This window comes from Ailuropoda melanoleuca, chromosome 9, assembly GCF_002007445.2.
Source record: "Ailuropoda melanoleuca isolate Jingjing chromosome 9, ASM200744v2, whole genome shotgun sequence".
NCBI lineage: Eukaryota > Metazoa > Chordata > Mammalia > Carnivora > Ursidae > Ailuropoda > Ailuropoda melanoleuca.
In genome coordinates, this window is record NC_048226.1 from 84,289,198 (window position 1) to 84,315,681 (window position 26,484).

The window sequence follows — 26,484 nt, forward strand, 5'->3', positions numbered from 1 at the left end:
TTGAGCTCCCTGCCCTGCCTCTCCTCCCCGCTTATGCTTTCTCTCTCTCCCTCTCTCTCTAACAAATAAATAAAATCTTTTTTTAAAAAAAAAGCCATAATTTGGTGGCTTCTGAGGGCCAAGTTGTGGGACTTGGGCATTATTGTTTAGGGAGTAAGACCTCATTGAAAGTTTCTGTGCAAGGAAGAGTCATCATGAGATCCCATGTTTCAGGAAGATAGCTTGCACAGAATTGTGTGAAGTGGACCTGAGGGAGAGACCTGGAGCTAGGGGAATAATAAGCCCTTTCAAACCACAATGAGATGGGGACTTGGTACGGAGGACTCATTTACTCAAGGAAATACTAAGGACTGATGAGTCAGTGACGAACTTAGAAATTAAAAAAAAAAATCTTTTCCAGTAAATTGAAGTACAGAAACTCATAATTCCCTACCTGGTTTTCTATTATCTTAATTTTAATCATTTTCAAAATATACAAATGAAATGATAACTTAATTCTGGTGAAAAAATATAATAATGATCAGCAATAAATAAATGTACAATTAAGATGAAATGTCTCTTATGGATGACGAAAAAGGAGTAAGATGACTCCTATTTTATTAATTATATATATGAAAAAGATAGCTTTTTATTCCTAATTATCTATAAAGCACAATTAAACCTTCTCATATTTTGTTCCACTCTCTGTTTCATGCACGTATAAAATTAAATGACTTCTAATGAGTGGCTGGCTCTGTTGGTTAAGCAATCGACTTTTGATTTCAGCTCAGGTCATGACCTCAGGGTCCTGAGATCAAGCCCCATGGTGGGCTCCCTGATCAGTGGGGAGTCTGCTTCAGGATTTTCTCTCTCCCTCTGCTCCACCCATCATGTGCTCTTTCTCTCTAATAAATAAATAAATCTTAAAAAAAAAATGACTTCTTATGAATTTGTTGTATTTGTATCTTCTTGTTTTCCCCACCAAACTTTAAGTTCCTTCTGAGCAAGTATGCCTTATCCTTTTTATCTCTGCAACAGTATCATGAAGAAGGACAGAAACAACTAGATTTGACCAAGTCTATATGGAATTTCCTATGAAGATATACTGATCCCCGGGAACCTTAGTGGCTCAGTTGGTTAAGCATCTGCGTTTAGCTCAGGTCATGATCTCAGGGTCCTGGGATCAAACCCTGTGTCGGGCTCCCTGCTTAGTGGGGAGCCTGGTTCTCCCTCTCCCTTCACCCCGCCCCCTCTGCTTGTGCTCTGTCTCTTGCTTTCTCTTTCTCGAATAAAGTCTTAAAAAAAAAAAAAAAGACATACTGATCCAGAAAATCTAAGTGATTCCAAAAGCCCCACCCCCAAAAAAATGGAGATGAAGGAAAATTATCGTCTTTCCACTGAAGAGCTATTAAAGAATAAATGACAAATTTTTAAAAAATTTTTTGGTACATTTCTCACATGGAATGAAAAAGTGCATTTATTTACCACAAAACTCCATTCCATTCCAACCACCATTACCACGTTTAATCAAAGGTCCAAAAGCACTGAAGAAATCACAAGGAGATTCAAAGAGCAAAAGATTTCAGGGATATCAGCTCTTCTTGAGCGTGTAAATATTTGAAAAAGAGCCCTGAGTGAACTCTTAGAATTTAAAAGCACACACTGAGTAGAAATGACAAACTTACTGTTTGATTTTGTCCTGTGTGTCATGTAAGCCATCATAGTCATAGTCAAAAATTGGTCCACTTATCACATTAACTCCATTTCTTTCTGAAGCGTATTTCTTCACCAATACCCTTTGGAAATAATTCCAGATTCCTGTGGGGGGAAAAATCCATTCTTCATGAACAAAAACTCCTTGCAGTGGTCAAATTCTCGTTAGGATGCATCCTATGAGCCAAATGTCCCAAGCCAAGAGACAATAGAGCTGTTGCAATTCTTGAAAAGAATTCGCCCTGAAGTACAAGCTGTGTGTGTGTCGTTTATGAACCAGCGAAGAAAAAGTTCAGAGACACTGGTGGGGGAGTTTAGCTCACCTAGCCCAATAAGTCAGGGAAGGGTTCCTCACTGACATGGCTCCTGAGCTGAGATCTGAAGGATAAGTGGGTGTTTTCTAGGCAAAGGGATGGAAACACAACAGGCAAGGGGAGCCATGTGTGCATAGGAGGAAGTACAGTGTTTGTGAGGAACTGAAGAAAGGTCTTAGTCTACCTTTTCCTCCTTCGTGATCTCATAGACATGCTTATTTCCAAGTTCGTGTCTCTAGCCCTGACACTACCAAGGAGCTCCAGACATGTTTTCCAACCAGGCATTTCATGGTCCTCTTGAATACCTAATAATCATGGCTAGCAAAAAATTATCCCAAGAGAATCCTTGGTCTTCGTTCCCAACCCTGCTCTAACTCCCAGCTCCTCCGTCGGTTAATGGCACTCGCTCACTCACATGTTCAAGTCCAAATCCTAGGAGTCATTCCTGACGTGGCTCCTTCTTTCATATGCATGTGAACAAGCCCCGCCAGGGTTACCTGCGGCATCCTCTCCCACCATCCAAATCTGACCACCTCTCACCGTCTTCACTGCATCCAACCTGTCTCAGCTACTATCTTCTGTGCAAGGAACTACGGCAGAAGACTACGTCCCAGGTCCCAGTGAGAAACTCTTACTTCGCCACAGCCCATTAAGGTTTAACTTAACTACACTCTACTCTACATGGGGGGTTGTGAGGTTCGGGGTGCTATCACTTCTTATCTCCCCTTATTAAAAAGCACTTGGCTGTTTTTCTCACGGTGCTTCTACTGTTCTTTATACCTTCTGATACTCTACTCTGAACGAGAAAGACAGAGCAGCCTACCAGAGCCAAAATGCCACAGATATTTGTAGGAGAGAAAGGAGGACAGTGGGAGAGAAGTTTAAATGTGAAGCATAAAAACTGGAAAGGCAGAGAGGGAAAGAAGTAACAATGAGAACAGTCAAAAGGCCAAACCCACAGACATGTGGCATGTGAAAACACCATTCCCCTAGGGAAGAACAGCGGGCCCTCTGTGAAAGGCCTCTTGCCATGCCAGCCTCAGGGTGGTACCGTGTGTCTCCTTTATTACTGCTTGGTCAAAAAAGCATTAGTACAGAATAAAGAAATCCAGGAAACCTCGATTTGTGGAAATTAAATGAAGATGCATTCCATGTAATATTACGACAAATGTATCTATGTGGGAATCTGAAACATTTCTCAATCGGGCCTAAGAAAAAAACCAGGAAATCTCCTTTTAAAAGCTTACTTTAATTTTCACTCATAAGCAAGGGAGTCTACCTTCGAATAAACCTTCATTTACTAACTAGGACATCAAATAAACATTTTTTTTTTTTCCCTCTAAACTATGTTGGTCATTTGACCGATGTCAAGCTGGGGAAGCTTGCCACTGTTGATGACACTCCACAATCACGTGCTCGGATTCTGAGACTTTATTTCAGCCCCAAGAGTCCTGTAACACAGCCAGCACTCCTTTGCCAAGTGGAAGTAGGTAAAGATGCTTCCTTTTCCTACCTTTCCCATAAGCATATAAGTCTCTTCACTGTAAAGGGAGGTAAAAGTTATTCCAGAATGCTTTCTCTATCTTTGAATACATGGATGGATGGATGGATGGATGGATGGATGGATGGATGGATGGGCAAATGACTGAATTCTTTGTAATCAGAAATAGAAAATGGATTATTCTGGCCATTGGACAATTAAGTCATAAATCCATATAAGCCAAAGAAGTCATGCAATCAAATCTCATAATTTTAAAAATGAGAGGTTAAATGACATTTTTATGATTACATAACTAGTGGTCATACTCTGGGGACTAGAACTCAGTTTTGGGGGCAGGGCTCACTGGGCCTATACCATTCATAGCATCACTATTATCCACAAATATTTATGTCATATACGAAGAAATTATGGGTGTTCAAAGAAACTAAAATAATTTGCAAAGCCCTAAGACCATCTGAATTTAATACTCTCATGATTCAGAAAACCCTTTAAGCTCTTTCTGGGTTTCAAGGTCAACATTTAGAATACATCATCACCATCTACCCTAAAGGAGAGAAGGGCTAGTGGCTTTTAATTTAACATTCAATAAATAGATACAGGTATTGTTAAATGTCAGGTGGCCTCCAAAGCACAAAGAAGACCCTTCTTACACCAACACAATGAACACTGAAACAGAAGGAACGCCAGTTTAGAAGCAAAATACAAACTTGGTTTAGTACAGTTTCTGTCATTTATGAATCGGGTCATTTCTTGTGACTTTCATTTTTCAATTACAAGCAAGGGACAAACAACCTATCAACCTCCCTCACAGATTCATATTTTGGATTAATGGTAGAGAATTTACATGAAAGTTCTTCAAAAATTGGGGCACTTGGGTGGCTCAGTTGGGTGCTTGGGTGTATGCCTTTAGCTCAGGTTATGATCTCAGGGTCCTGGGATTAAGCTTGCTGCATCTGGCCCCCTGCTCAGCAGGGAGTCTGCTTCTTCCTCTCCCCTCTGCCCCTCCCCCTGACTTGTGCGCTCACATGCTCTCTCTCTCTCTCAAATAAATAAATAAAATCTTAAAAAAAAGAAAGTTCTTAAAAAAATATAAAAGCTAAACACGTGAAAGATAATATTATTATCAAAATTAATATACAGGTAGAAGAGGTAAGTGGTAAATTTAGAAATATTTCTTTTCATAAGGAATAGTTTACTAGGTAAATATCAGACTTACGTTTGAAAGCAGGGTACATTGGAACCATATTGGTTACAAGGAATGCATCATATTTAGCTTCCGGTGAAGAGCTCAGATCTAAACATTAGGCAAACAAATAGTGTCCATTACTTACCAAAATCTACATCAATGAAAAATCAATCTTCTAAGATGGTCCAAACAGCATGAAGTGCATGGTGAATGGATCTACTCCTTCATTTCTACTCGTTCCCTACTTGATTTAGCATTTCCTCCTTCCCCTCCTACCCAACCCCCTTTCTTCACCAAGAGCTCTCTCCCCAAAATTTTTACAATGCTTTTTCTTCCTACCTAGTCTTGGGTCAACTAAGTATTATGTACAAGAATTCCTTGATTTTACTAGCTTAATTTGGACTTTAAAAATGTCATCAAGCTACTGAGAAATAATAAAAGAGCTTCCCATATTCTTAAGCAATCACCTGTATAGTATTTAAAACATTAATGTCTTAATGATACACTTTTCACTTTCAGATTCCCATTTAATGATGTAAGAGGGCACACTGTATTCCCTTGTACTTCAGAATTCTCCTGGAGAACAGGATTTGTGAAAGGTGATCTCTCTTCTGACTGATTTTTGGGAAGGATCCCACAGAAGTTCACCTCTTCAATCTCTTGAGAGCCTCTCTTGAAGAAAACCTGAAGACCACTGAAATCCTAATGGATTTCAGTCCAGATTCCAGAAAATAACATCCCTCTAGAATGGTCAGATCCCGACATTCTGTAACTTACAAGGAGGGAAGAGGAATCCATAGGACATCTGTTTATCATTTTTGTAGGCCAAACAGCTTTGACTGAAACTCGGAGACACACGGACATCAGGCCGGACGCAGTTGGTCAGGTACTCAGGGACGCTGGAGACCTCGGCCTGCATGTGAGTCAGAGATAGTTAGGAATGCCGTCGCAAAGACCATGCTAACGCAACGGGGCAATATGGAAGCCAGGCTGCTCTGTGATGACCAGCCAGAGCCCAAACCCCTCTAGCTTTTACTATAGCTCATACTGATATCCTGACTCCAAAAACAAAGCCTCAGTTTTAAATACAGTAACCCAGGAATTTTCCAAGTCCTGTATTTTTTAATGGCAGAACTCTTTTATCAAAGTCTTAAGGAAAACAATGATACAAAAAGCAGAAATTGCACTGTTGAAATAATGGATAGGATTTCATGGGAGACAGCTTAAAAATAACACTAAGAAATAATTTAGACGGGTCGTCTACAAAAAGAGAGAATGCGCATACAGCTGTGTACCAAGGCGTGCGCACGTGCACACGGGACAACCGGACAGGAGGCTGGGTTTGCAGCCCTGGATGTATTCACTTGTAATCGGAAATCAAACACATGCCTCAACTGCCAAATATATTTTTCTTATTCCAGATATAAATACACCTATCTCATCTTCACAAAAACTGAAACCCCAGTGTAAAATCTTTATTAAAAAACAGGATGTGGACAGTCAGGGAGGCTGTGCAGGGGTGGGGCCGGGGGGTATATGGGAGCTCTCTGGCCCTACTCAATTTTGCTGTGAACCTAAAACTGCCCTCAAAAAATAAAGTCTACTAAAACAAACAGCCAAATCTGGGTGGCTTCAGGAACTATTGGGCCACGGCAAGCAGAGAAAAAGCATTAGTAAACCCCCTTTGCTGTGTGAATAATTTAACATATTCCCATGAATGTTATCAGAACATTGAATAGAGTCTAGTTCAAAATATCTTGCAATCTATTCAATGTAAGATTTCTTTCACCACGAAAAATTAAAATCTTTTCTAAGACAAATTTCCTTTAAGCAAGCAATCACGACATTAAAGCAAGGAATGCAATCGCATGAAGAATATAAAACCCAACTTTTTCAATGACCTGTTTGGAAATAGTGTATGATGTCCAGAGTGGCATTAGGAATATTTCACTATAACCACTTTCAAAGTCAGTGTGATATAAGATATCATATCTAGTCCGATAAAGTACCGCGGGCCGTCCATAGAGGAGATGTCTCTCTAGGAAAGAGAACATAAACTGTGTTAAACACACATTAAACTTTACAACAAATGTGAAAGAAATATTGGAAGAGTCAAGTTGTCCAAAATTTGCTTGCTTACTTATTAATAGTGTAGTTCCTTCTTCTTAATTTAATCAAGTTAGTTTTCCTAACACTTTGTGGTTTATCTGACCACCTAAGCATGGGCCAAAGTTTATAAGAAAGTATAATGTAAAGGCCGTATTTGTTTTAACGCTTTAGTTGTAAAAAATTTTAATCTGTATAGGAAGGAAATACATAAATATTGAAATGATTCACCTGAATGGCAAGTCTATAGGATTGATTTTCATAAAATTCCTTCATTTGACCCCTGAAAAGGCTCATCAAATTAACCAATGACTTAATTAAGAGGAAGGCACTCTTTGATCATTATTTGCAAACTGCAACTCAAATAATGCATTATTCAGCATAAACAGTGAGTAGTAATGAGCATTTAAAGTAAGCAGCTTTGTCACATGGAGGAAAACTCTTTAGGTAAGAACTTAAAGGAACATGTATAGATAAAATAAGTGGGCATTCAAGAGGGTCCTTTAACTACAGAAGAGGGGGCATCATCAGATACTGAAGAACTCAGTTAAGACCCGAGAATGTGGACCTCTAAGAGAAAACTCTCCTCTTAAGCGGGGGAAGAAAAGGTCTGAAACCTTACTCTTTTAAGAAGAAGCGATGGGAGTTTAGTGTGCAAACCTTCATTCCACACCCACAATTAATGTCTAGAGCTTGAGCTGCCCGTTTTGGACAGGCTAAAGTCAGAACTTCCATAGATTCTTGGAAATTGGGGTCCTACAGACCAAAATATTTAGAGATTGAGGTTTAGGCAATTCACAATTCCCTAAGTGATAGTCAAAAAAATTTTTATGATTATTTTTATTAGAGAAAAATCAGTTCTGGCAATCACTTATTAAATTATGTATACATGTTGCTTTAATTAAAGTATTACCATTCTATGCAAGTAACAGAGAAAACCCTTGTAGAATATTTTGCAAGACTTTCCCAAGTAGAACTGCTGATTTGAGGCAAAGTGACCCACACGGCTATCACAAAAGCCTGTTCTGGGTCATTTGGCTTCTTCAGCATTGCAGTAAATAGAGAAGCCTTGTTTAAGCTGCCAAATTTGGGGACCCACCCTAAGAATTAGAACATTATATGATAACCTTATATAAATGAAATATAATGAACAAATAAAAAGCCAGCAAATCATAACAGTAGTACTTGGGGGGGGCAGTTAACTAAGTCAGACTTTCCTTCAAAACTCAGACCAAACCTTTTCTAGGTTCAAAATTTCCATTAACGTTTTCCTTGTTTTCACTTTTGTTGCCTCTGAATTTCCTGGTTTCAGCTGGAAGCAGAAGTATCAAAATTCTTTGAGAAGCTATTCTCTTTTTATCATTCAAGTTTTAATGCTTACCAAACACATTCCTCCAAATTCAAATGCAAACCTAGCATCCAATTTATTCCATTAAGAGACAACAAAACAGCAGCCACGTTTTTCCTTGCAACATCCCTCCTAAAAGCAGCCACCAACAATAGCCTTGGGCAACCTAAAGATTCCACCAAATCTCTCCAGTCCTCATTGACTTCTGCAAAGGCTGGTTTATTTAGAACACTCTGCTCATTATCATCCTTAGCAACTCCATGCTGACTCCTTTTCTTTCTACCAGGAATGGCTTCTCCAACAGTCCTGTCACCCATCTCCCTTCAAATTTTTCATGAGTGTATTCTCCCTCATCCAACATTTACTGAGTACCTTTTTGTGCCAGGCCTTGGGCTATATATATATATTTTTTTTTTAAGATTTTACTTATTTATTTGACAGAGACAGCCAGCGAGAGAGGGAACACAAGCAAGGGGAGTGGGAGAGGAAGAAGCAGGCTCCTAGCCGAGGAATCTGATGTGGGGCTCAATCCCAGAACGCTGGGATCATGCCCTGAGCCGAATGCAGAATGCAGACGCTTAACGACTTCGCCACCCAGGCGCCCCAAGGCCTTGGGCTATAGTAGAGAGATACTGGGGAAAGATAATTATGCGAGAGTTCTTACTGATGTAGGAAAGATGTTAGGGTTCAGAGCCGAAGGCCAAAAAAGAATTCTTGAGACATCTTTGGTGCAAAAAGGTGGTTTTATTAAAGCATGGGGGCAGGAAGAAAGAGCTGCCCTGGGGTCATGAAGAGTGGCCCCAATTATATACTTTCAAGTTGGGAGGGGGTTAGGGATAGCATAAATCTCTAAGGAATTTGGAAGCAAGGTTTCCAGGACCTTGAGGGGGCTAGCTGTTGTTAGGAAAAGGTCATTTACCTAATAAAACCTGAGTCATGAGACCCTTCAGATGTATATCAGTGGGTCATATGCTTGGGGGATGATGGCCAACATGTATCTTGGGGGAGTAGAGATAAAGGAAGTTTCCAAAGGAATTTTTATATGTTAAAGTGGACTTACAGGATCCTGTGGGTCAGGCTAAGATTGCCTTTTGCCTTTAGCAAAGTATTAACTTGGAAGCAGCTGAGTTCCTAGAGGAATGTCACTCTGCCTGTTTCAAGGACTTGTCAATGGGCTATAAGTAATAAGGAAATTTAATTTTTCTTTTGCCTTTGTTTCCTACATCATTACCTTCGAAAAGTTCACAGTTCAATGGGAGAGATCAACATGGCACAAATAACTCAAGTGCAATATGGTAGGCACGATATCAGAGATACCTGCAGAGTGCAATGGGAACACAGACCATGACGAATGCCATGGATGGGGACGAGGTGGCATCAGTACAGTCCTTAAAAAAGGCAGGGAGCTAAGCCAGGTGGACCCCAGCCTCATTTATGCCTGCTGCCCTGGCATAATTGTTAACAGAGCCCCTTTCCACACTCAAATGTGGATGACAGATGCTCACAGAGTCCAGCCCCCCATGGAAAAGAAATGAAGGAGACAGGGACAAAAGGGAAAGAGACATCTTAAGATTCACTTTCTTCTGAAAGATTTCCCCAGTTAAGCTTCTCCATCTCTATCCACTCTTCTGCTCTGAACGCATAGACATGTGCACTTCAGGGGCACCTGGGAGGCTCTGTTGGTTAATGGTCTGCGTCTGGCTCAGGTCATGATCTCAGGGTCTGGGCTGGAGCCCTGCATCTGGCCCTCTGCTCAGCAGGCAGTCTTCTTCTCCCTCTCTCTCTTCCCCTCCCCCCACTTGTGCATGCATCGAGCTTGCTCTCTCTCTCTCTCAAATAATTAAATAAAATCTTTTAAAAAAAAATAAAAAAAGAAATGTGCACTTCATAGCTCTTCAGAAATACGCACTTCATCATAGCTCCCAAGCTAAGCACAATTGCTGTTTTGGGCACATAGCCGAAGCACAAATATATCATTATGTGACTTTTTCTTAACTGTTAACTGGGCATATATGCCACGAAGAAAAAACAATACAGTGGTTTTGACAGTTTCCTAAAATCCAACCAATTTCCCCAGTTAACCCAAAGAATTTACCCGGGTCTTCCTAAGGCATAATTGTTTCATCTAAGAAAGATTTGAAATAATCTTTGCAGTAAGAAACACAAATTTAATGGTCCAGAATCAAAATTTAGATTTTCCTTTTTCAGTTTGTCAGCATATCAAAGAACCACTGATTCTTGGTCTGCCTGACTCTGCTACTCTTTGTGACATCTTGGGCAAACCATCCATTGCATTTCTGTTTAGCAAAGAGTTCCTGCTTGAGCCATAAAAGTGTACTTGAATCTCAGGTTCTGGACACATAAGCTCTTCCTTTTGAGACCAGCCACCCCAGAGATGAGCCTGCAAACCTCTACTTTCAAAATATGTTCCTCGTGATTTCTTGATATGAGTCCAAGTGTACTCCATGTCTTCTCAGGCTGGGTTCCTGCTCCATGGGATTCCAGACACAGTCTTCATTCCATACCCCAGTTCCCTGTTTACAGTAGTCTCTGGTATTTTGGGTACATGCCAAGGTTCTCCTCCAGATACCACATTTGGCAAAATACTGTGAGGCAAATCTTTTTAAGTGGCACAGACTTCTCAAGACTCATTCTTTTGTCTTCCAAAATTTGGTCATCCAGACGTTGAGTTTGTATTTCTTTCCTCTTCTCAGCTTCCTGATTCATATTCCCACAGATTAGCTGGCTGACTTGAGAGCCACATGAAAATCTCTCTTTTTTGGTCTTTTTTTTTAAACCATTCACTCCCACATAATATGCCGTTGAATTTTACCACATAATCTCTACCCAAGTTCTTTCCTTTTCCTTCATCCTTTCTCCTCCTTTCCCTTGCAAGTGCTGATATCATTTATTGCCATGTCAACCTCCTCTGAGATTTGATTCAATGACTGTTAATGTCCTGTTCTCTCTTATCTTAACCCTTGAGACACTATGCTGTAATTCATCAACCAGCTAAATCTCATGATAAAATAATAATTTAATGAGGATAGAGATTTTCTCTGTTTTATTCATCATTGTATCTCTACCTCTAACAATACCAAATGCATAATATCTATTTGGTAAATACTTGTTGAATAAATGGATGGTTGTATTCGTTATTTAAAACACTGCACTTTATGACTCTCAAGAATTGACTTTCTACATACGACCGGCCTGATACAACCCCGAGAGATACACTAGACTGATCAATATCATCTTCATTTTACAATGAAGCAGCTGGAGGTTCATGATTTGTACAAGATAATTCAGCTACAGAGCAGTACCCAGAATCTAGGCCTCTGTCCTCCTGGTCCATCATTCTTCTTTAGCATTTTGGGCAGTCTCCAAGTGCATGCTAACTGCTGGGTTACCTAAGGGAGGGCATACTGGAATGAAGATCCAACTACTCCCAGGCATGAGTTCTGCCTGAGTCATGCTTGGCGAGAAGCTAATAAGAACAGCCATGTGTCTTGAAAAAGAAAAGCAAAGCTGGAGGCATCACACTTCTGGACTTCAAGTTATACTCAAAGCTGTAGTCATTAAAATAGTATGGTACTGGCACAAAAATAGACACACGGATCAATGGAACAGAGCAGAAAACCCAGAAATGAACCCACAACTACATGGCCAATTAATCTTCAACAAAGCAGGAAAGAGTATCCAATGGAAAAAGTCTCTTTAACAAATGGTGCTGGGAAAACTAGACAGCAACTTACAAAAGAATGAAACTGGACCACTTTCTGTCACCATATACAAAAATAAATTCAAAATGGATTAAAGATCTAAGTGTGAGACAGGAAACCATTAAAATCCTTGAGGAGAACACAGGCAGTAACCTCTTTGACATCACCTGTTGCAACACTTTTCTAGATATGTCTCCTGAGGCAAGGAAAACAAAAGCAAAAACAAAATATTGGGACTTCATCAAAATAAAAAGCTCTGCACAACAAAGGAAACAATCAACAAAACTAAAAGGCAACCTAAGGAATGGGAGAAGATATCTGCAAATGACATATCTGGTAAAGGGCTAGTATCCAAAATATATAAAGAACTTACACAACTCAACACCCAAAAGACAATTCAAATAAAAATGGGAAGAATACATGAATAGATATTTTTCCAAAGAAGACACACAGATGGACAAGAGACACATCAAAAGATGCTCAATGTCACTGGTCATCAGGGAAATGCAAATCAAAACTACAATGAGATATCACCTCATACCTATCAGGACCTATCAGGTCCTATCAGAGTGGCTAAAATCAACAACACAAGAAACAGGTGTTGGTGAGGATGTAGAGAAAAAGGAACCCTCATGCACTGTTGGTGGGAACGCACACTGGTGCAGCCACTCCAGAAAACAGTATTGAGTTTACTCAGAAAGTTAAAAATAGAACTACCCCAAGACCCAGCAATTGCACTACTAGGTATTTACCCAAAGAATACAAAAATACTAATTCAAAGGGATACACGCACCCCAATGTTTAAAGCAGCATTACCTACAATAGCCAAATTATGGAAAGAGCCCAAATGTCCATTGACTGATGAGTGGATAAAAAAGATAGAGTGTGTGTGTGTGTGTGTGTATATATATATAATCAAACATTACTCACCCACCAAAAGTAATGAAATCTAGCCATTTGCAACAACACAGATAGAGCTAGAGAGTATTATGCTGAACAAAAAGTCATTCAGAGAAAGATAAATGCCATATGGTTTCACTCATATGTGGAATTTAAGGAACAAAACAAATGATCATAGGGCAAAAAAAGAGAGAGACAAAGCAAGAAACAGACTCTTAACTATAGAAAACAAATGACGGTCACCAGAGGGGAGGTGGATGGGGAGATGTGTTGAATAGGTGACGGGGATTAAGGAGAACGCTTGTGATAAGCACCAGGTGTTGTATGGAAGTATTGAATTACTAAATTGTACACCTGAAACTAATATTACACTGTATGTTAATTAACTGCAATTTAAATAAATTGAAATAAATCAATTAATTTTTAAAGAAAGAATAGCAATTTGTATCAAAGCATCCAGTACTTCAGAAACAACTTCTAAACCCTGATAAGCACAGAGATGCTCTTGATATTTTCTCTTCATATCAACCCTCAGAATAAGAAGCATTTACAGAGAAAAGCACAAGGGCTTTAGTGCCGCATAGAACGGGAGTCAAATCTCATCTCAGCTTTTGAAAGTTCTGTGATTCTATAACTTAATCTCCCAAAGCTTCATATCTCACTGGCACATTGCACTGGTTAGAGACAAATAGGTAAAGCACCCAGCTCAGTCTTGACCCAAAGTGGTTGTAGTTTAACTGCAGTGATTTTGTAAATGGCATATGCCCTACTTCAATAGCACTAGGAATATTAAAATTCAGTGACTGTTCCATCTAATTCATCTTGAATCTTACTATAAATCATAAAGAATTATACTATTTATTGATTTTTTCAAAATCTTCCTCAACACACACATAAGGATACACACAGAGAAACACAAGCATATCTCCTTCTTTCTCTAGCATAGCTAACATCTCCAGAAATAAAAATTAGAAAGATCTCAGCATTGAAAAGAGCTACATAGAAGATTCCCTGCTAGTATAGTCCCTTCCTGCTTTAAACTTCACAAGAGTTATTAGTGTTTCAGTCATTTTTCTATCCAAACTAACTTCTTATTATATGTGATAAAGGGTCCAATATATTCGGTGTTAAAATGATTTTTAATTCCTTTCTTCATGAAGATGATAGTGAATGTTAACCTAGCAAAATATAAAACATTTTTATACCAATGTAAATAGAGGAAAGACTAAGGTAAAAATAAATAGTCTAACCATTCTTAAAGTGAAAAATTATACCTGGCTATGGTGCCCAAATCGCTTGCTATGAGATACTTAAAATTTTCCATTTGTTCATTCATTCATATATTGACTCAATGGCTCAAAGAAATAAGTTTTCATTGCACAGCAAATTTGCTAAGACGTGAAATATATGTGATTTGGAAACAACAACAGTCATGCAATTAAAATCCAGAATTCACCACAAATCTAGAAATAGTAAGGCTTAAGCAAGCTGTTTAGATACCAATTTTGAAGGTCATGTATTTTTTCCTCCTCATTTTAGTGAAAGACTCGATCCTATAACAGTTTGAATATTTATAGCAAAATACTGCCCAAGATTAATTTACTAGACCTCACGTATCCCCTGGGTTGTTTCACTACCGTGATGTACAACTTGTACAGATTATGCATGCAGGGGTTTGTGGCATATGACATTGACATAGCCACACATGAGGGTAACAAATGGAATGTGCCCAGCACGTGGTTTCTTATGAAAAAAAATCAGCTATCGATAGGTGTTTTAAAAACAAACAAACGAGGGATTAAAAAAAAAAACTAGAAATAAAAATAATACAATTTTACATGTGTATAGAATTTTAGGTCTACAAAATGCCTTAAAAGGCTCAATATATATTCAAAGATATCCAGAAGGGAGAAGTCATCATCTGAACATAGCCTGCGCATGCACTTACACGCACAGCGACTCAAATTCATGCAGCTCTGCTCTAGCGGAGCAGACATGCTGTATTTCAAGTGGGAGATGAAATTTATGACCCAGGAAACACCACAAAGACCGGAGATAACTCTGACCAAGAAAACGTCACTTGGTGGCTTCATAAATGACTGAGATAGGACCCTTAAGGAGATAGCCAATGACCAAGAGACGGAGATACAGGAAGACAGGGAAGGGAATACAGAGGCTTACACATTACCCAGAATCTACACAAGGAAATGCTTTGCACATAATAAGACAACGGTATATAATTATTTTTATTCCGTGTAATAGTTCTAAAGTCTCTCTTGCACCATTAAAAACTCTCCCACTAGGTCAGGAGCAGACCAAAAAGACAGGCTACCGTGATCCTCCCCTAATATTTTCTGTCACCATTGTGATGCCCATATGCAGGAAACTATCAGCGACACAGCTGACGGAAGCAAATGATGTCTCAGAGAAACCAGTGCCCAGTCCAGAGTAGGCACTCAACTCACACCTGTGAAGGTCTAGTTCAATGAAAACATATCAACGTTAAGCCTCAGTGATGTGAAATCATCTCGAAATAAGACACTTTCAGGGGCGCCTGGGTGGCACAGCGGTTAAGTGTCTGCCTTTGGCTCAGGGCGTGATCCCGGCGTTATGGGATCGAGCCCCACATCAGGCCCCTCCGCTATGAGACTGCTTCTTCCTCTCCCACTCCCCCTGCTTGTGTTCCCTCTCTCGCTGGCTGTCTCTGTCTCTGTCGAATAAATAAATAAAATCTTTTAAAAAAAGAAAGAAATAAGACACTTCCGTTCACCTGTGAGCAGAGCAATGGGGAGGAACAGTCACTAACTACAGCTCCTTCCAGCCCTGAAAGTCGGCGCTTCGCCTAGAAGATGCTTCTTATTTTCACGCTCCGAAGTTTGAGACTACTGTTTGTGCTGAGCTGTGCGATTGAGTTTGTCACACGAGCGCATTGCCATCAAGTTAAATGCAGGATTTTTTTCCAAAATGGAAATGCCTTAGTATCATGAATAGCCAGAGCCTGAACCAGCAAAAACACAAGAGTCCATTAGAAGTTATCATAATTAACTATTTTATTAGTGCCCTTCTCCCTGCTCGTGCTCTGTGTCTCTGTCCCTCTCTCTCAAATAAATAAATAAATAAATAAAATCTTTTTTAAAAAAAAAAAGGGAAAATAAGGGGCACCTGGGTGGCTCAGTCGGTTTAGCGTCCGACTCTTCATTTTTGCTCAGGTCATGATCTCCGGGTTCTGAGATCAAGCCCAGAGTGAGGCTCTGTGCTGGGCATGGAGTCCACTTAAGATTCTCTCCCTCCTTCTGCCCCTCCCCCAAGCTCTCACACTCTCTCTTTAAAAAAAAAAAAAAGGAAAATAAGTCAACTAAATAAAATCTACTGGTTTCCTTGTCCTTTACTTAACCTGGCTGAAAACAACACATATGATGAATGGGGCCCTATAACAAGCTGATAACTCAAATAATGCTCTCGGCAGAATCTGACAACGTGCATCTTTGCTGCCTGACTTGGAGCCTCTGTGTTTGAGTTCTGTCTGCTTTGTAATATACTTCTCGTCATTCCTTTGCTGCAGCAAGATGCTAGCCCATCTCCCTCGCCTTCTATTTTCTTCTCATTTTCTGGAATTTCAAAACCAGAAGGAAGAGCTTGTGAGGTAGACTGCATTATTGTTCCTTCTTCCTGACTGCCCTTCCGTAAAGGAGTATATACGACCACCCATTGGCATGTGTCTTGCAGGACAGCATCCCTGTGGAAAGAAGACTTCCCTACTCCATTGGTTCCAAGTGCTCTGAAATCAGTCAACCGGGAATGGTGATGACAAATGCCTCATAAAAGCAGGAGCCCTGAGAGCCACTGCATGGTCCTGCTGTTCCTCTCTCCCCTCTGCCAGCAGAAGGGCATGCCCCAGCTAGGGGCTGTTCCTTCAGCCTGCATCCCAGAATAAAGAGAACCTACAGCCACACTTGGCCTATGGTCAATACCAAAACGTGAGCAAGAAATGCAGCTTTCTTGGTACAAACCACTGAGACTCTCTTCTTTAGTCACAAGCTTGTAAAAGTTGACGAACACACGCAGGTTATCATTGCACGTTGTACTTGTGTACATACAATAAGAGGAGAATAGGTTAGAGGGCTCAAGATGATCCTTATGTAAAGAGGAAGTTCCAATTTGGTTCCTTCGGTGCATCTCTCCCCACAATATATCCATTGCCTCTCCAGGTACGTAAGCTTCCTCACAGGTACCGGCTGCTACTATTTATAACTGTGACTTCCAGTCCCTTCATAGAAGTCCCCATCAGATCACAGTGGTATGACTTTTTTCTTCAGAGAGCCTAAAAGCTACTGAGAAACAAAAAAGCTAATGGAATTTTTCTGGCTATTAAAAGCTGGCATCTTGCATAGCCTAAAATAAACCAATACCCTTTGCCAGATGGATATGAAAATCATGTCACAACCCAAATCTTCATTTTAAAAAATATTGTGCTTACACTATGAAGTAAATAAGAAGTCTCTTCAATTTCTGAAAACTAAAAACAAAAACTTATCTGATTGTTTTTCCCCATCAACTCCTCACCTTCTGTAGACCCTTTTATATGAAGGCGTCTGTTGAGTTCATCCAATTTGTTCTTCATGTGTGAAAACCAGAAAAGGAAAGGAGAAAAAAAAAAAAAAAGCAAATCAGAAATGTCCTGTCTTTCCTGCAAGCTTCTTTCTACTTGGCATCTTGTAAATTCAAAACAGGATCCTAAATTCCCTAAGTTCTGCAGAGGAATTACTATTTGATCTCAAATTGACATTCCAGGTTCCACCTGCTAGGACATCTATGGTCACGAGCCCCTTCTTTAATCTCTCCAGGACTTTGTTTCCTTTCCCTCAAACTGTGGATAATCACAGAAGCAAGTTCCAAACTAGCTGGTAAGAATGGTTCTTTGGGCACATAGATCTGTAAACTAGTTAGAATGCTACCTCAATATCTCAGATTAATCCTAGGTACGCTAAAGTGATTCCCAAACTAATTAGTGAAAACACTTTTCCCAAGGTTGGGAAGTAATGGCTCGGCAACTCTCTCCTTTACCGTATGTCCTACAGACACTCTAGCCTACGTGCGCATGAACACCGGCCATAATGTCTACCGCGGCATTGTTCGGAGGAGCTAACCACTAGATAAATCTCAAAAATACAATGACCAAAATAATTGCAGGATACATAGAGTGTAACGGTATTTACATACAAATGTATAATATGCAAAACCATACCATAGGTTAGTTTAGAGGACTATTTTAAAGATTAACTAATATATTATGTAAGAGATACACACGTATGGAGCAAAAGTTGAGCGACCTGCCTGGCAATTACCTACACTAAGTTCAAGATACTTAATTACCTTTGGGGTAGGAATGAAGTGGGATTGGCAGAGAGAGTGTACGCATAGAGCTTCCACTGAATCTGTAACATTTTTGCCTCGTGATGTGTGTATTGTGGTATTTATTTTATTAATCTGTATACCTTCTCAGGATGTCTGGATTTTTTTTTTTTTAAGAAAAAGAATGCAGTCTTTTGGAGAAACCCATAGACAAAATAAAGATAATCCAGAATTTGTCTAAAATGGTTTCAGATAACAAATCCAAAATATTTCTTGTTTTCCAGAAGAAAGGTAACTCAGAAAGCAGGATACAACTACAAGATTCCTCTAAAGTTATATTTGGAATCTACCTCAAAGGCCACTTCCTGTTGACCTTGGCAATGCACGCCTCCAGCTGAGGTCTGAGAAATTACCTGCCTGAGAGTAATTAGCTTTGTTGGCTCTTGTCAGGAGCAAGAGTAGGAAGGAGAAATAAAAGGGGTTGGGGGAAGAAGAGCAAACTGAATTCCTCCGGTGGTGAGCTTTTCCCATCCTGTGGCTCCCAGGCCCCTAGGAATCCTGGAAGGTAGCAAAGAGTAGAAGGGGACAGGGCAGGCAGGAGAACTATGTGCCATTTTTTCAAGGTCTAATCGAAGGTTCACACATTTACCCATAATAAAACCACACATGCAAAAATAACAGATTTTTCTTTTTTTTTTTTTTTTTTGCTTTCTGTTGGAATCACATCAACTAAGTGTGGGAACACTGATTATTTCTTGCTGTCAGAGCACTGATTGGTAACTATAAAGGTCTTCGATCAATATAAAATTCAATAAGCAAATTATCGCTTAACACTTGCAGTTTGGTGTTCAACAACTGTCCAAACACAGCGTGCTGGGTGGTGTTCTATTAGCACCACCCTCCTCCCCATCCATGCTGCACCCTCCTCTCCCCTGCTCTGCACCCTGGGAGACTGACCTCTAGGGACTATACCAAAGAGCCAGCTTGCCCTCCAGCTCCCTGCTGGCCCCCACCAATGCAAGGCACCAGCGGGAATTAGAGGAGAGATGACAGAGGGTATTCACTCCCCCAGGTTCCTCCCACCTACCAAGTCCCATAATTCCTCCCTATACAGTTCTCTCACTATGTTCTAGTCCCTTTATTGTTCGGGCCTAGGACTGACACCCTGCTAGCCCCCAGGTGCTATACCATCCCTCACTGCCTTGCCTCTACCCTGCCCTGCCTGTGTAAAGAGCCCTCTCAGTAAACAGGATTCACATAATCCCTTTCAACTCTCTTTAAAAATCTTTTGCACATAGGCCATCTGTTTCCTATTGGGACCATGACAGATAGATACACGATCCAGGTTGAAAAAAAGAAAAAGCCTTTGGTTGGGAATTGTGACTCTCCAGAGCAGCATCAGGAATTCTCCCTTTTTGTCCCTTGTTCTCTGTACCTATGCTACCCAAAATGGTAGCCACGGCCACATATCGCTCTTTCGATTTAAAGTAATTAAACAAAATTTAAATTTTCATTTCGAGTGCTTAAAGACCTTATCTGGCCAGAGGCCAGCACCGATATAGACCATTCACATCATCACGGAAAGTTCTAATGGACAGCGCTGCTCGGCACCCAACAAGCTCCTCCATGATAAACATAAAGGTTATTTCTACCTTCAGTTCTACTTTTTCATCACAGTTACAGCCCAGGTCAAAGTCAGACTGAAGGTACATAATCCCTGGATAGTTAGGTCTGGTAACTTCCTCTGGCATGGTTGGCCTGAAGGTATTAGTGCGCAGGAGATGATTCAAACTTCCATGGGTCCCGTTATTAGGAGCTGGCTTCAAGCCCAGGAGATCTGGTGAGAAGAAAGAAACGAAGCCAGGTGCTTTATAAATATTTTTTGATGAGATACAGTAAGAGTCAAAACCATTTACATTCCAAGGGTCTGAAAACTCTGAACACAAATCCCAACTGGACAAAGCCAAAATTAGTTGTAGGCACTCCTATCTTAGTTCCTGAACCATGCTAGCCCGACCGTGACTTGCCACAGCTTTCTGAAATAGCTACGGTCATTACCCAACCATAGAGAAAGACATTCCCTAAAAGAAAGAGGGAATGAATGGGGCCCTGCCTAGCTACTTCTTATGTCTGTGACCGCTACAGGGACTACCAGCGTCAGAGTCAATGCCTTTCTACGGAGGTGAGACTTTTTATCCCACCTTTTGAAATGAGACTTATAATCAATAAATAACCTCTCGCCTGCCCTCTAATGCACTCCACAAAAGTATGGGGAGAAGAGGAGGCTTTGGCCTGGTGCCTTGAAAGGCTGCTGTGAAATGAACAGGCTGATTTCATAGCAAGTGAACGGTTGCCAAGCGGGCACACAGTGACTCGCCTAAGCTGAGAGGCAGGACAGGAGAGAGCTAGCAGCCAAGATGGGAAAAGAACCCAGGAGACCCGACTTTCAGACTCCCCCTCTAACCACCAGACTGGCACTCCCTTACTAAATAGGAAAAGTTGTCCTCATTCAGCAACTAGAAGCTCAAGGAAGAAAAATAATTAGGAGCACATAAATAGCTGGCCAGGATGCAAGCTGGCAACGTTTTAACTGGGCTGCAACACGAGAGATGGAGGTGGGAGAAAGCTCCGTGAGGAACTCTTCTTGCTTCACCGGGTCTCTGACCAGTGGTGTCAAACTGTAATGTGATGTGAGATCAGCCAGAGGCTTCCAACAGCAACACTATGAAAACGCCCCATTAGTCAACTGTTAAAGGAAGACAAAGAAGCCTTAGAAGGGGATGACATTCTGTCCTTCAAACCAATGGGCACGTTACCACCATTTTTTTTTTTTTTTTTTTTTTTGCAGAGAGGCGAAGTGGTCCTAGAAAACAGACACCTCAGTTCTTTCTCTGACCCTGAGGAAGTTCATATGATAACTCAGATTGCTCCATCGGCTTTGATTAAATAAGTGACTTACCACACATCACATTGTAAAGTTCAATGTTTTCAAATGGAGGCACTTTAGTCTTGTACTTAAACGTTGGGCCATAACCTACAAAAACAGTCTTTCAAAAGAAAAGAAAATAAACAAAAACAATTAGACATTGCTAATATCCAGTAGCAACCCTTCCCCTGTTTATGAATATTGTACAGCTTCACTCACGCCCCTCTTCTCTGGCGCTTCCGAGAATCACTAAAATACATTTTCCACTCACAGGTCTGTGTTCGTACCTGCATGCTGTTGACTTTGTTATCAAATCCATGGTCTCCCTGGAAAAAACATTTTCCTGATGGTTTCTTATATACATCCAAAGGTTTCCTACATCGAAATAATTGTAGGATTAGTCAGGATTTCTCATGAAATCCCTCATAAAAAGCCAATTTGGGCACAGAAAATCTCTCTAAGAAGTGGATAGTACAAGCATATTTGTCTCTATTTCAATTGTGTCATTCCTGCAGTGTTGAAAAGATGATACTATTCATTTTCCCCAAGTGGCTTTATTTTGACAATTGGCCCAGGACAAGAGGGGACCTCTGAACAGAAGTCAGGTACCCTCCTTGTATCTCACGCTTGCACTGAGCAAAGCATTTGTCACAGGTAATGTTCTGTCTCCTGTGTGCTTCACTAGCTCCAAAACTGTAGGAGTCTCCACTCTGGGGCCATGTTTGTTTGGGATATAGGAGTGAACAATGCCAAGCCCATACTAGGTGCTTTTTAAACATGGGATCCTTCATCAATGAATGGAGATCTGTATTTTATAAAAATGCACACAAATTTACCTATCAGTAGAATACAGCTAGAGAATATAACTGAGTGGTAAACCTAACATATAATAGTGACATATTTCACAAAAGCCCAGACTCACCTAGACAACATCTCTACTTAGAAATCGAAAGTGAAAACATTGCTCTCTAGGCAATAAAACCACTTGGCCTTCCTGCTGTGACAGGAAGATGCCTTTTGCTTAAGTGTCACGTAGCACTTTTCCAAAAACACTTTCACGTTTATTAATACAAATTTTCCCATGGGTCCCATTTCTATGGATCCTTATAAGTACTTACAAGGTCTACTGCCCTGAACTAAAGTGCTTGGTGCAAAACAAATTAAACATTCGGGGCCCCTCTATTAGGAAAAGTACTTTCTGCCTGGGATAATAAGATCTGTGCATATGATAACTCAACAATGCAATTAAAAAGATTAAAAGATTTAATGATGATTAAAATACCTGGCTTTGGTCTCCGCTAATTTGGTCAACTGTCACCATCTCTTGCTTCTACTCAGCTCCCAGTTTTCCTTCATATGGACCTACCAGCTGTGCCGAATTTGCTCTCTCTTCCAAGCTACCGCATATGTAAAAGGCCCTCCAGAGGACACAGTCAGCCAAGCCCATGTCATTCACATCTTTGTAACTATTCCATGAAGACATCCCATGTCCATTCTAAGTGATTTCAATAATTTCTGGTCTTCATACAACTCTCTTCATAATCTTACATATTTAATGCTGTGTAGCACCCTAATAATTACAGTGGGATATTTATGTAGTTGTCACATGTGTCTCGCCGGGTGTTTCATACTGATGTGAGTTTCTAGAGAACTGCCATCTTCTCGTCATCTTTGCTCCCTTGTAAACTCATTGAAATACCCAACTGCTCTGCAGTAGTTCAATTATTACCACAAACCAACTCACGAAGCTTTTCTTAAGGAGAAAGTCAGAGCAAGAGTGAACGGAAAAGGGCTTCTGCCGGGTCTGTTTGAGAATGGGTAAACTTTTAATGATTAATTCTTTGAAAGTGCTTAGAATTTCCGGACACATTCGACACCAGAGTCAAGAGCAAGAAACAGCCTCTTAAATATTGGAAAGCCCTTTATAGTTCAAAAGAAGGCAAACATCTGAAATATTCAAGGCAGTATAAAACGTGCCCACAGTAACAGAAGTGTTAAGATGAACAACATTTTCTAAACTCCTCTACAAACGTTGTTACAGGGTAAGTCTTGTCAACCCAGACCAAATCAGTCCAGGTGTGGTAAGTCAATGTCCCAGGCGTACTTCTGACCTACTCAAGTAATAAGAATAGAGGCTAAGATGTAAATTTAAAAAATGAAAGGAGAGAGAAAAAGAGAGAGAGACCACACAGAGATGCATTGAGAGACTTCAAAGAGACACCAAGAGGCTGGGATCCAGAAAACAGAGATGTGTGGGCTCAGCACTAATTGCTTATCTAGCATAAAGAGTCTTTGCAAATGGTGGGATTTCCAACTGCGATTTCCTTTTTTTTTTCTCTCTCTTTTGATGGCTAAGGACCTTATAGCACTCCAGTTGCCAAAGAGGTGGTTATGAAGATCAAAAACAGTCCCTGCCAACCCCCAAGTCACCTTGCAACGTGCCATCTGCGGTCCACCAGTAAATGGATGTCCTCAATTCTTCTGTTGTTGGCGTAGTGCAAGCGTTTGGGAAGGTGTTGTTTCATGTAAGGCTTAAAGTGCTGATCTGGTTTTTTACACTGAAATAGAAATGGAAATTGGACTTTATATGGACTATTTTCTAGAAAAAGCCCTAGATATTCTCTCTCTAGAAAGTCAAAGGCAGGTTTAAGCCAAACAAAAGGCTGGTTAGTGAATAAATAGAATTTATTCTATCCCCCTACCAAATAATGCAAGCTGAAAATGACTAGGTTCAAAGGGGATTTGATAACTTGGTAGATGACATGGAAGGTTATCAGAGGGTAGTTAGGAATTTTCAGGATACATTCCTGACTTGTGAGACTATCACTAAGAGCAACTCAAACTCTCAAGCCTTTTCCAACTACTTCAAGTCAAGGGATGGGAGGTGGGGTGGGAAGGGAGGAGGACGCACACTTGGGCCTGGGTGATTACATCCTGCATGGGGGGGACGATGAAACAGGGTGATGGGCAGATCCGGTTCAGAGAGCGTAAGGATTTGTTTACTCATGAATGAGTACTTTTCAGTTCTAATGGAAAGATCAAATATTCTCAGTTTGTATCACTGCCAAGACCATTAGGGAGCCTGCAGCTGTCCACAGTTTTGAAGTTTTGAAAATTCTTAGAGAAACAAATATATGGGATTGCAGGGCAGTAAGTAAAATGTCCCTCCCGCTGCACAGGGAAGGGGAACCTAGCAAGTGAGTGTGTGGAAGCTAGTCTGAGGGCAGAGGCCGGGTGACCTGCAATACTTACTGTGAGATTAGCAATAATGGCCTTAGGGTCATCTGTTCAAAGAGAGAGGGAGAACAATTTCAAAAGAGATGGCTATAATCACTGAGAGAAATAATTTTTACAGCAAAAGACTCAATTCTTTCTCTCCCCCCCCCAGAAGAGCTATCACTTTAGGCTTTGTTTAAAACATATGCAAAATTGGGGTACCTGGGTGACTCAGTCGGTTAAGCATGTGACTCTTGGTTTTGGCTCAGGTCATGATCTCAGGGTCCGGGGATCAAGACCTGCGTCAGGCTCCCCACTCAGTGGGGAGTCTGTTTGTCTCCCTCTCCCTCCCCCTGCTCTCTCTCTCTCTCTCTCAAATAAATAAATAAATAAATAAATCTTTAAAAAGATTGCATGTGAGTATTTAATATTTTGGTCAGTGAATTGGAGCTATGCAAATGGAAATACTCCTGTGGTAAAGTTCCCTGCTAGATCTGGTTCTCCTCTTCTGGAAGGGAATTCCTCCTCCCAGGGCACAAGGATAATGCTAGATAAACATCTTTAAGTTCCCCCAAACTGTCCCTCTGGATCTTGGCTTTAGTTTGTTTGCAATTTGACATCAGGAACCAAACTGGACACTTGGGGCTTTTAGCTTAACTTCCTATTTATCTGCAGATCTTGGAAACAAGTTATCATCCACTTTAAGATGAAACTTCTAGTCCATTGAGTTCTTTTTCTCTACGGGGAGTTTTGTTTTCTCAGGAACACCACAGGTCTAATTCCTCAGGTAGCCATCCCTCCCCAGCCACAGACACACACACAGATGCGCCTCCTTTATTTTCACTACGAGCGAACAAAAGATATTTCAGTCAGTGCCCTGGACGAGCTAAAAGCAAAACTATGTAAATGATGGCTGTACATAAACTGTGGACAGGATTATATTATCTGAAGGCCCCCTTTGGCGGGGGGTGGAGAGAAACAGCAGATTGTAGGTTGGCTGGATTTTGTTTTGTTTTCAAAAAATTTGCTTTAGTGTGTCATTATGGAATCAGCAGAAGAGGAAAGCAGGGTACAGAAGACATAGCAACCCTCGTGAAGCAGTCCTCCCTGAAATTTAACTGTCAGAGGAGTAGGTCATGTCTATGTCATTTCCTGCTGTATCCCCAGGGCCTCGTTCATACCATGCGCTCAATAAGAATTTGTTAATAAATACAAATAAATATTTGTTCTTATTTGTTGAAAATGCACGACTAAGCTTACCTTATAATGTAAGTACACACTCTACAAAGACAGTTTTCAGAATCTTGGTTCTAAAGCTATGCAATCCAAAGCTAAAATGTGGATCCCATTCTACTTCAATTGGGGCTAAATTTTAGGTGCATCTTTTTTTTTTTTAAGATTGTATGTATTTATTTGAGAGAGAGAGTACAAGCTGGGGNGGGGGGGGGGGGGGGGCGGTGTGAGCAGAGGGAAAGGAAGAAACAGGCTCCCCACTGAGCAGGGAGCCTGATGCAGGTAGGGCTCGATCCCAGGACCCTGGGATCATAATCTGAGACGAAGGCAGACACTTAACTGACTGAGCCATCCGGGTGTCCCTCAGTTGAATCTTTTAAAGGAAAGCAAGTGAGTCACAATGGTAGCAACAATGGTCAACCCAAATTGTGTCCCTATCATGTGCGAGACACTTTCTCTCTGGTCCTTCACACAACTACTCTGAGAGGCAGGTGCTATTCAAATCCTCACTAAGCCAATGGGCATTTAGAAGAGGGGAGCTAGCCCACTGGGACTCTAGCAATCTCATTGAGCATGCCATGCTTCGAAACTCTACGCTCCATGGACTCATAAACAACAGTCCTCAAAGGGACCCCACTGGGGAAGTTCATGTTCTTTGCTAATGAAGAAAAATAAATAGCACGGGCCAATCTTGTGCTCAGATAAATCCCAGAGAACGACTGGAAATTAACAAATGCCCAAGTCCATGCTTATGACACCAACCCTTCAGTTCTGAAGTTCTCAGGCCTCTCCTGCTGACAGCTCCCACTTTGTAGGAGGGGCAGAGGTCCCCAGCATAGGCTGGTGCTTAAGAACTGGTCAATCTGGGTTCCCATCTCAGCTCTCCCACTTCCTAGCTCTCATCCTCCTAGTCAGTGATTTCACCTCTCTCTGGGCCTTGATTTCCACTGTCTACAAAGGGGATAGTAAAACTTGGCATACAGAGTTA

At 40.8% G+C, this 26,484-nt stretch overlaps 1 protein-coding gene across 5 annotated transcripts in view; it reads right to left on the bottom strand.

The window, feature by feature from the left end:
• Positions 1 to 26,484, bottom strand: part of ENPP2 (ectonucleotide pyrophosphatase/phosphodiesterase 2) — a 144,530-nt gene that overhangs the window by 5,717 nt on the left and 112,329 nt on the right. For 3 of the 5 annotated variants that reach the window (XM_034668560.1, XM_019810218.2, XM_002929525.4), the window contains exons 14-24: positions 24,300 to 24,331; positions 23,478 to 23,605; positions 21,335 to 21,422; positions 21,081 to 21,168; positions 19,774 to 19,958; positions 17,333 to 17,384; positions 8,037 to 8,111; positions 6,595 to 6,731; positions 5,471 to 5,606; positions 4,724 to 4,801; positions 1,665 to 1,797 (exon numbers count right to left, since the gene is read on the bottom strand). In XM_034668560.1, the coding sequence (XP_034524451.1) occupies positions 1,665 to 1,797; positions 4,724 to 4,801; positions 5,471 to 5,606; positions 6,595 to 6,731; positions 8,037 to 8,111; positions 17,333 to 17,384; positions 19,774 to 19,958; positions 21,081 to 21,168; positions 21,335 to 21,422; positions 23,478 to 23,605; positions 24,300 to 24,331 (1,132 nt within the window). The remainder of the gene's footprint in view (positions 1 to 1,664; positions 1,798 to 4,723; positions 4,802 to 5,470; positions 5,607 to 6,594; positions 6,732 to 8,036; positions 8,112 to 17,332; positions 17,385 to 19,773; positions 19,959 to 21,080; positions 21,169 to 21,334; positions 21,423 to 23,477; positions 23,606 to 24,299; positions 24,332 to 26,484) is intronic. The other 2 variants (XM_002929526.4, XM_002929524.4) reach the window with 1 other exon arrangement.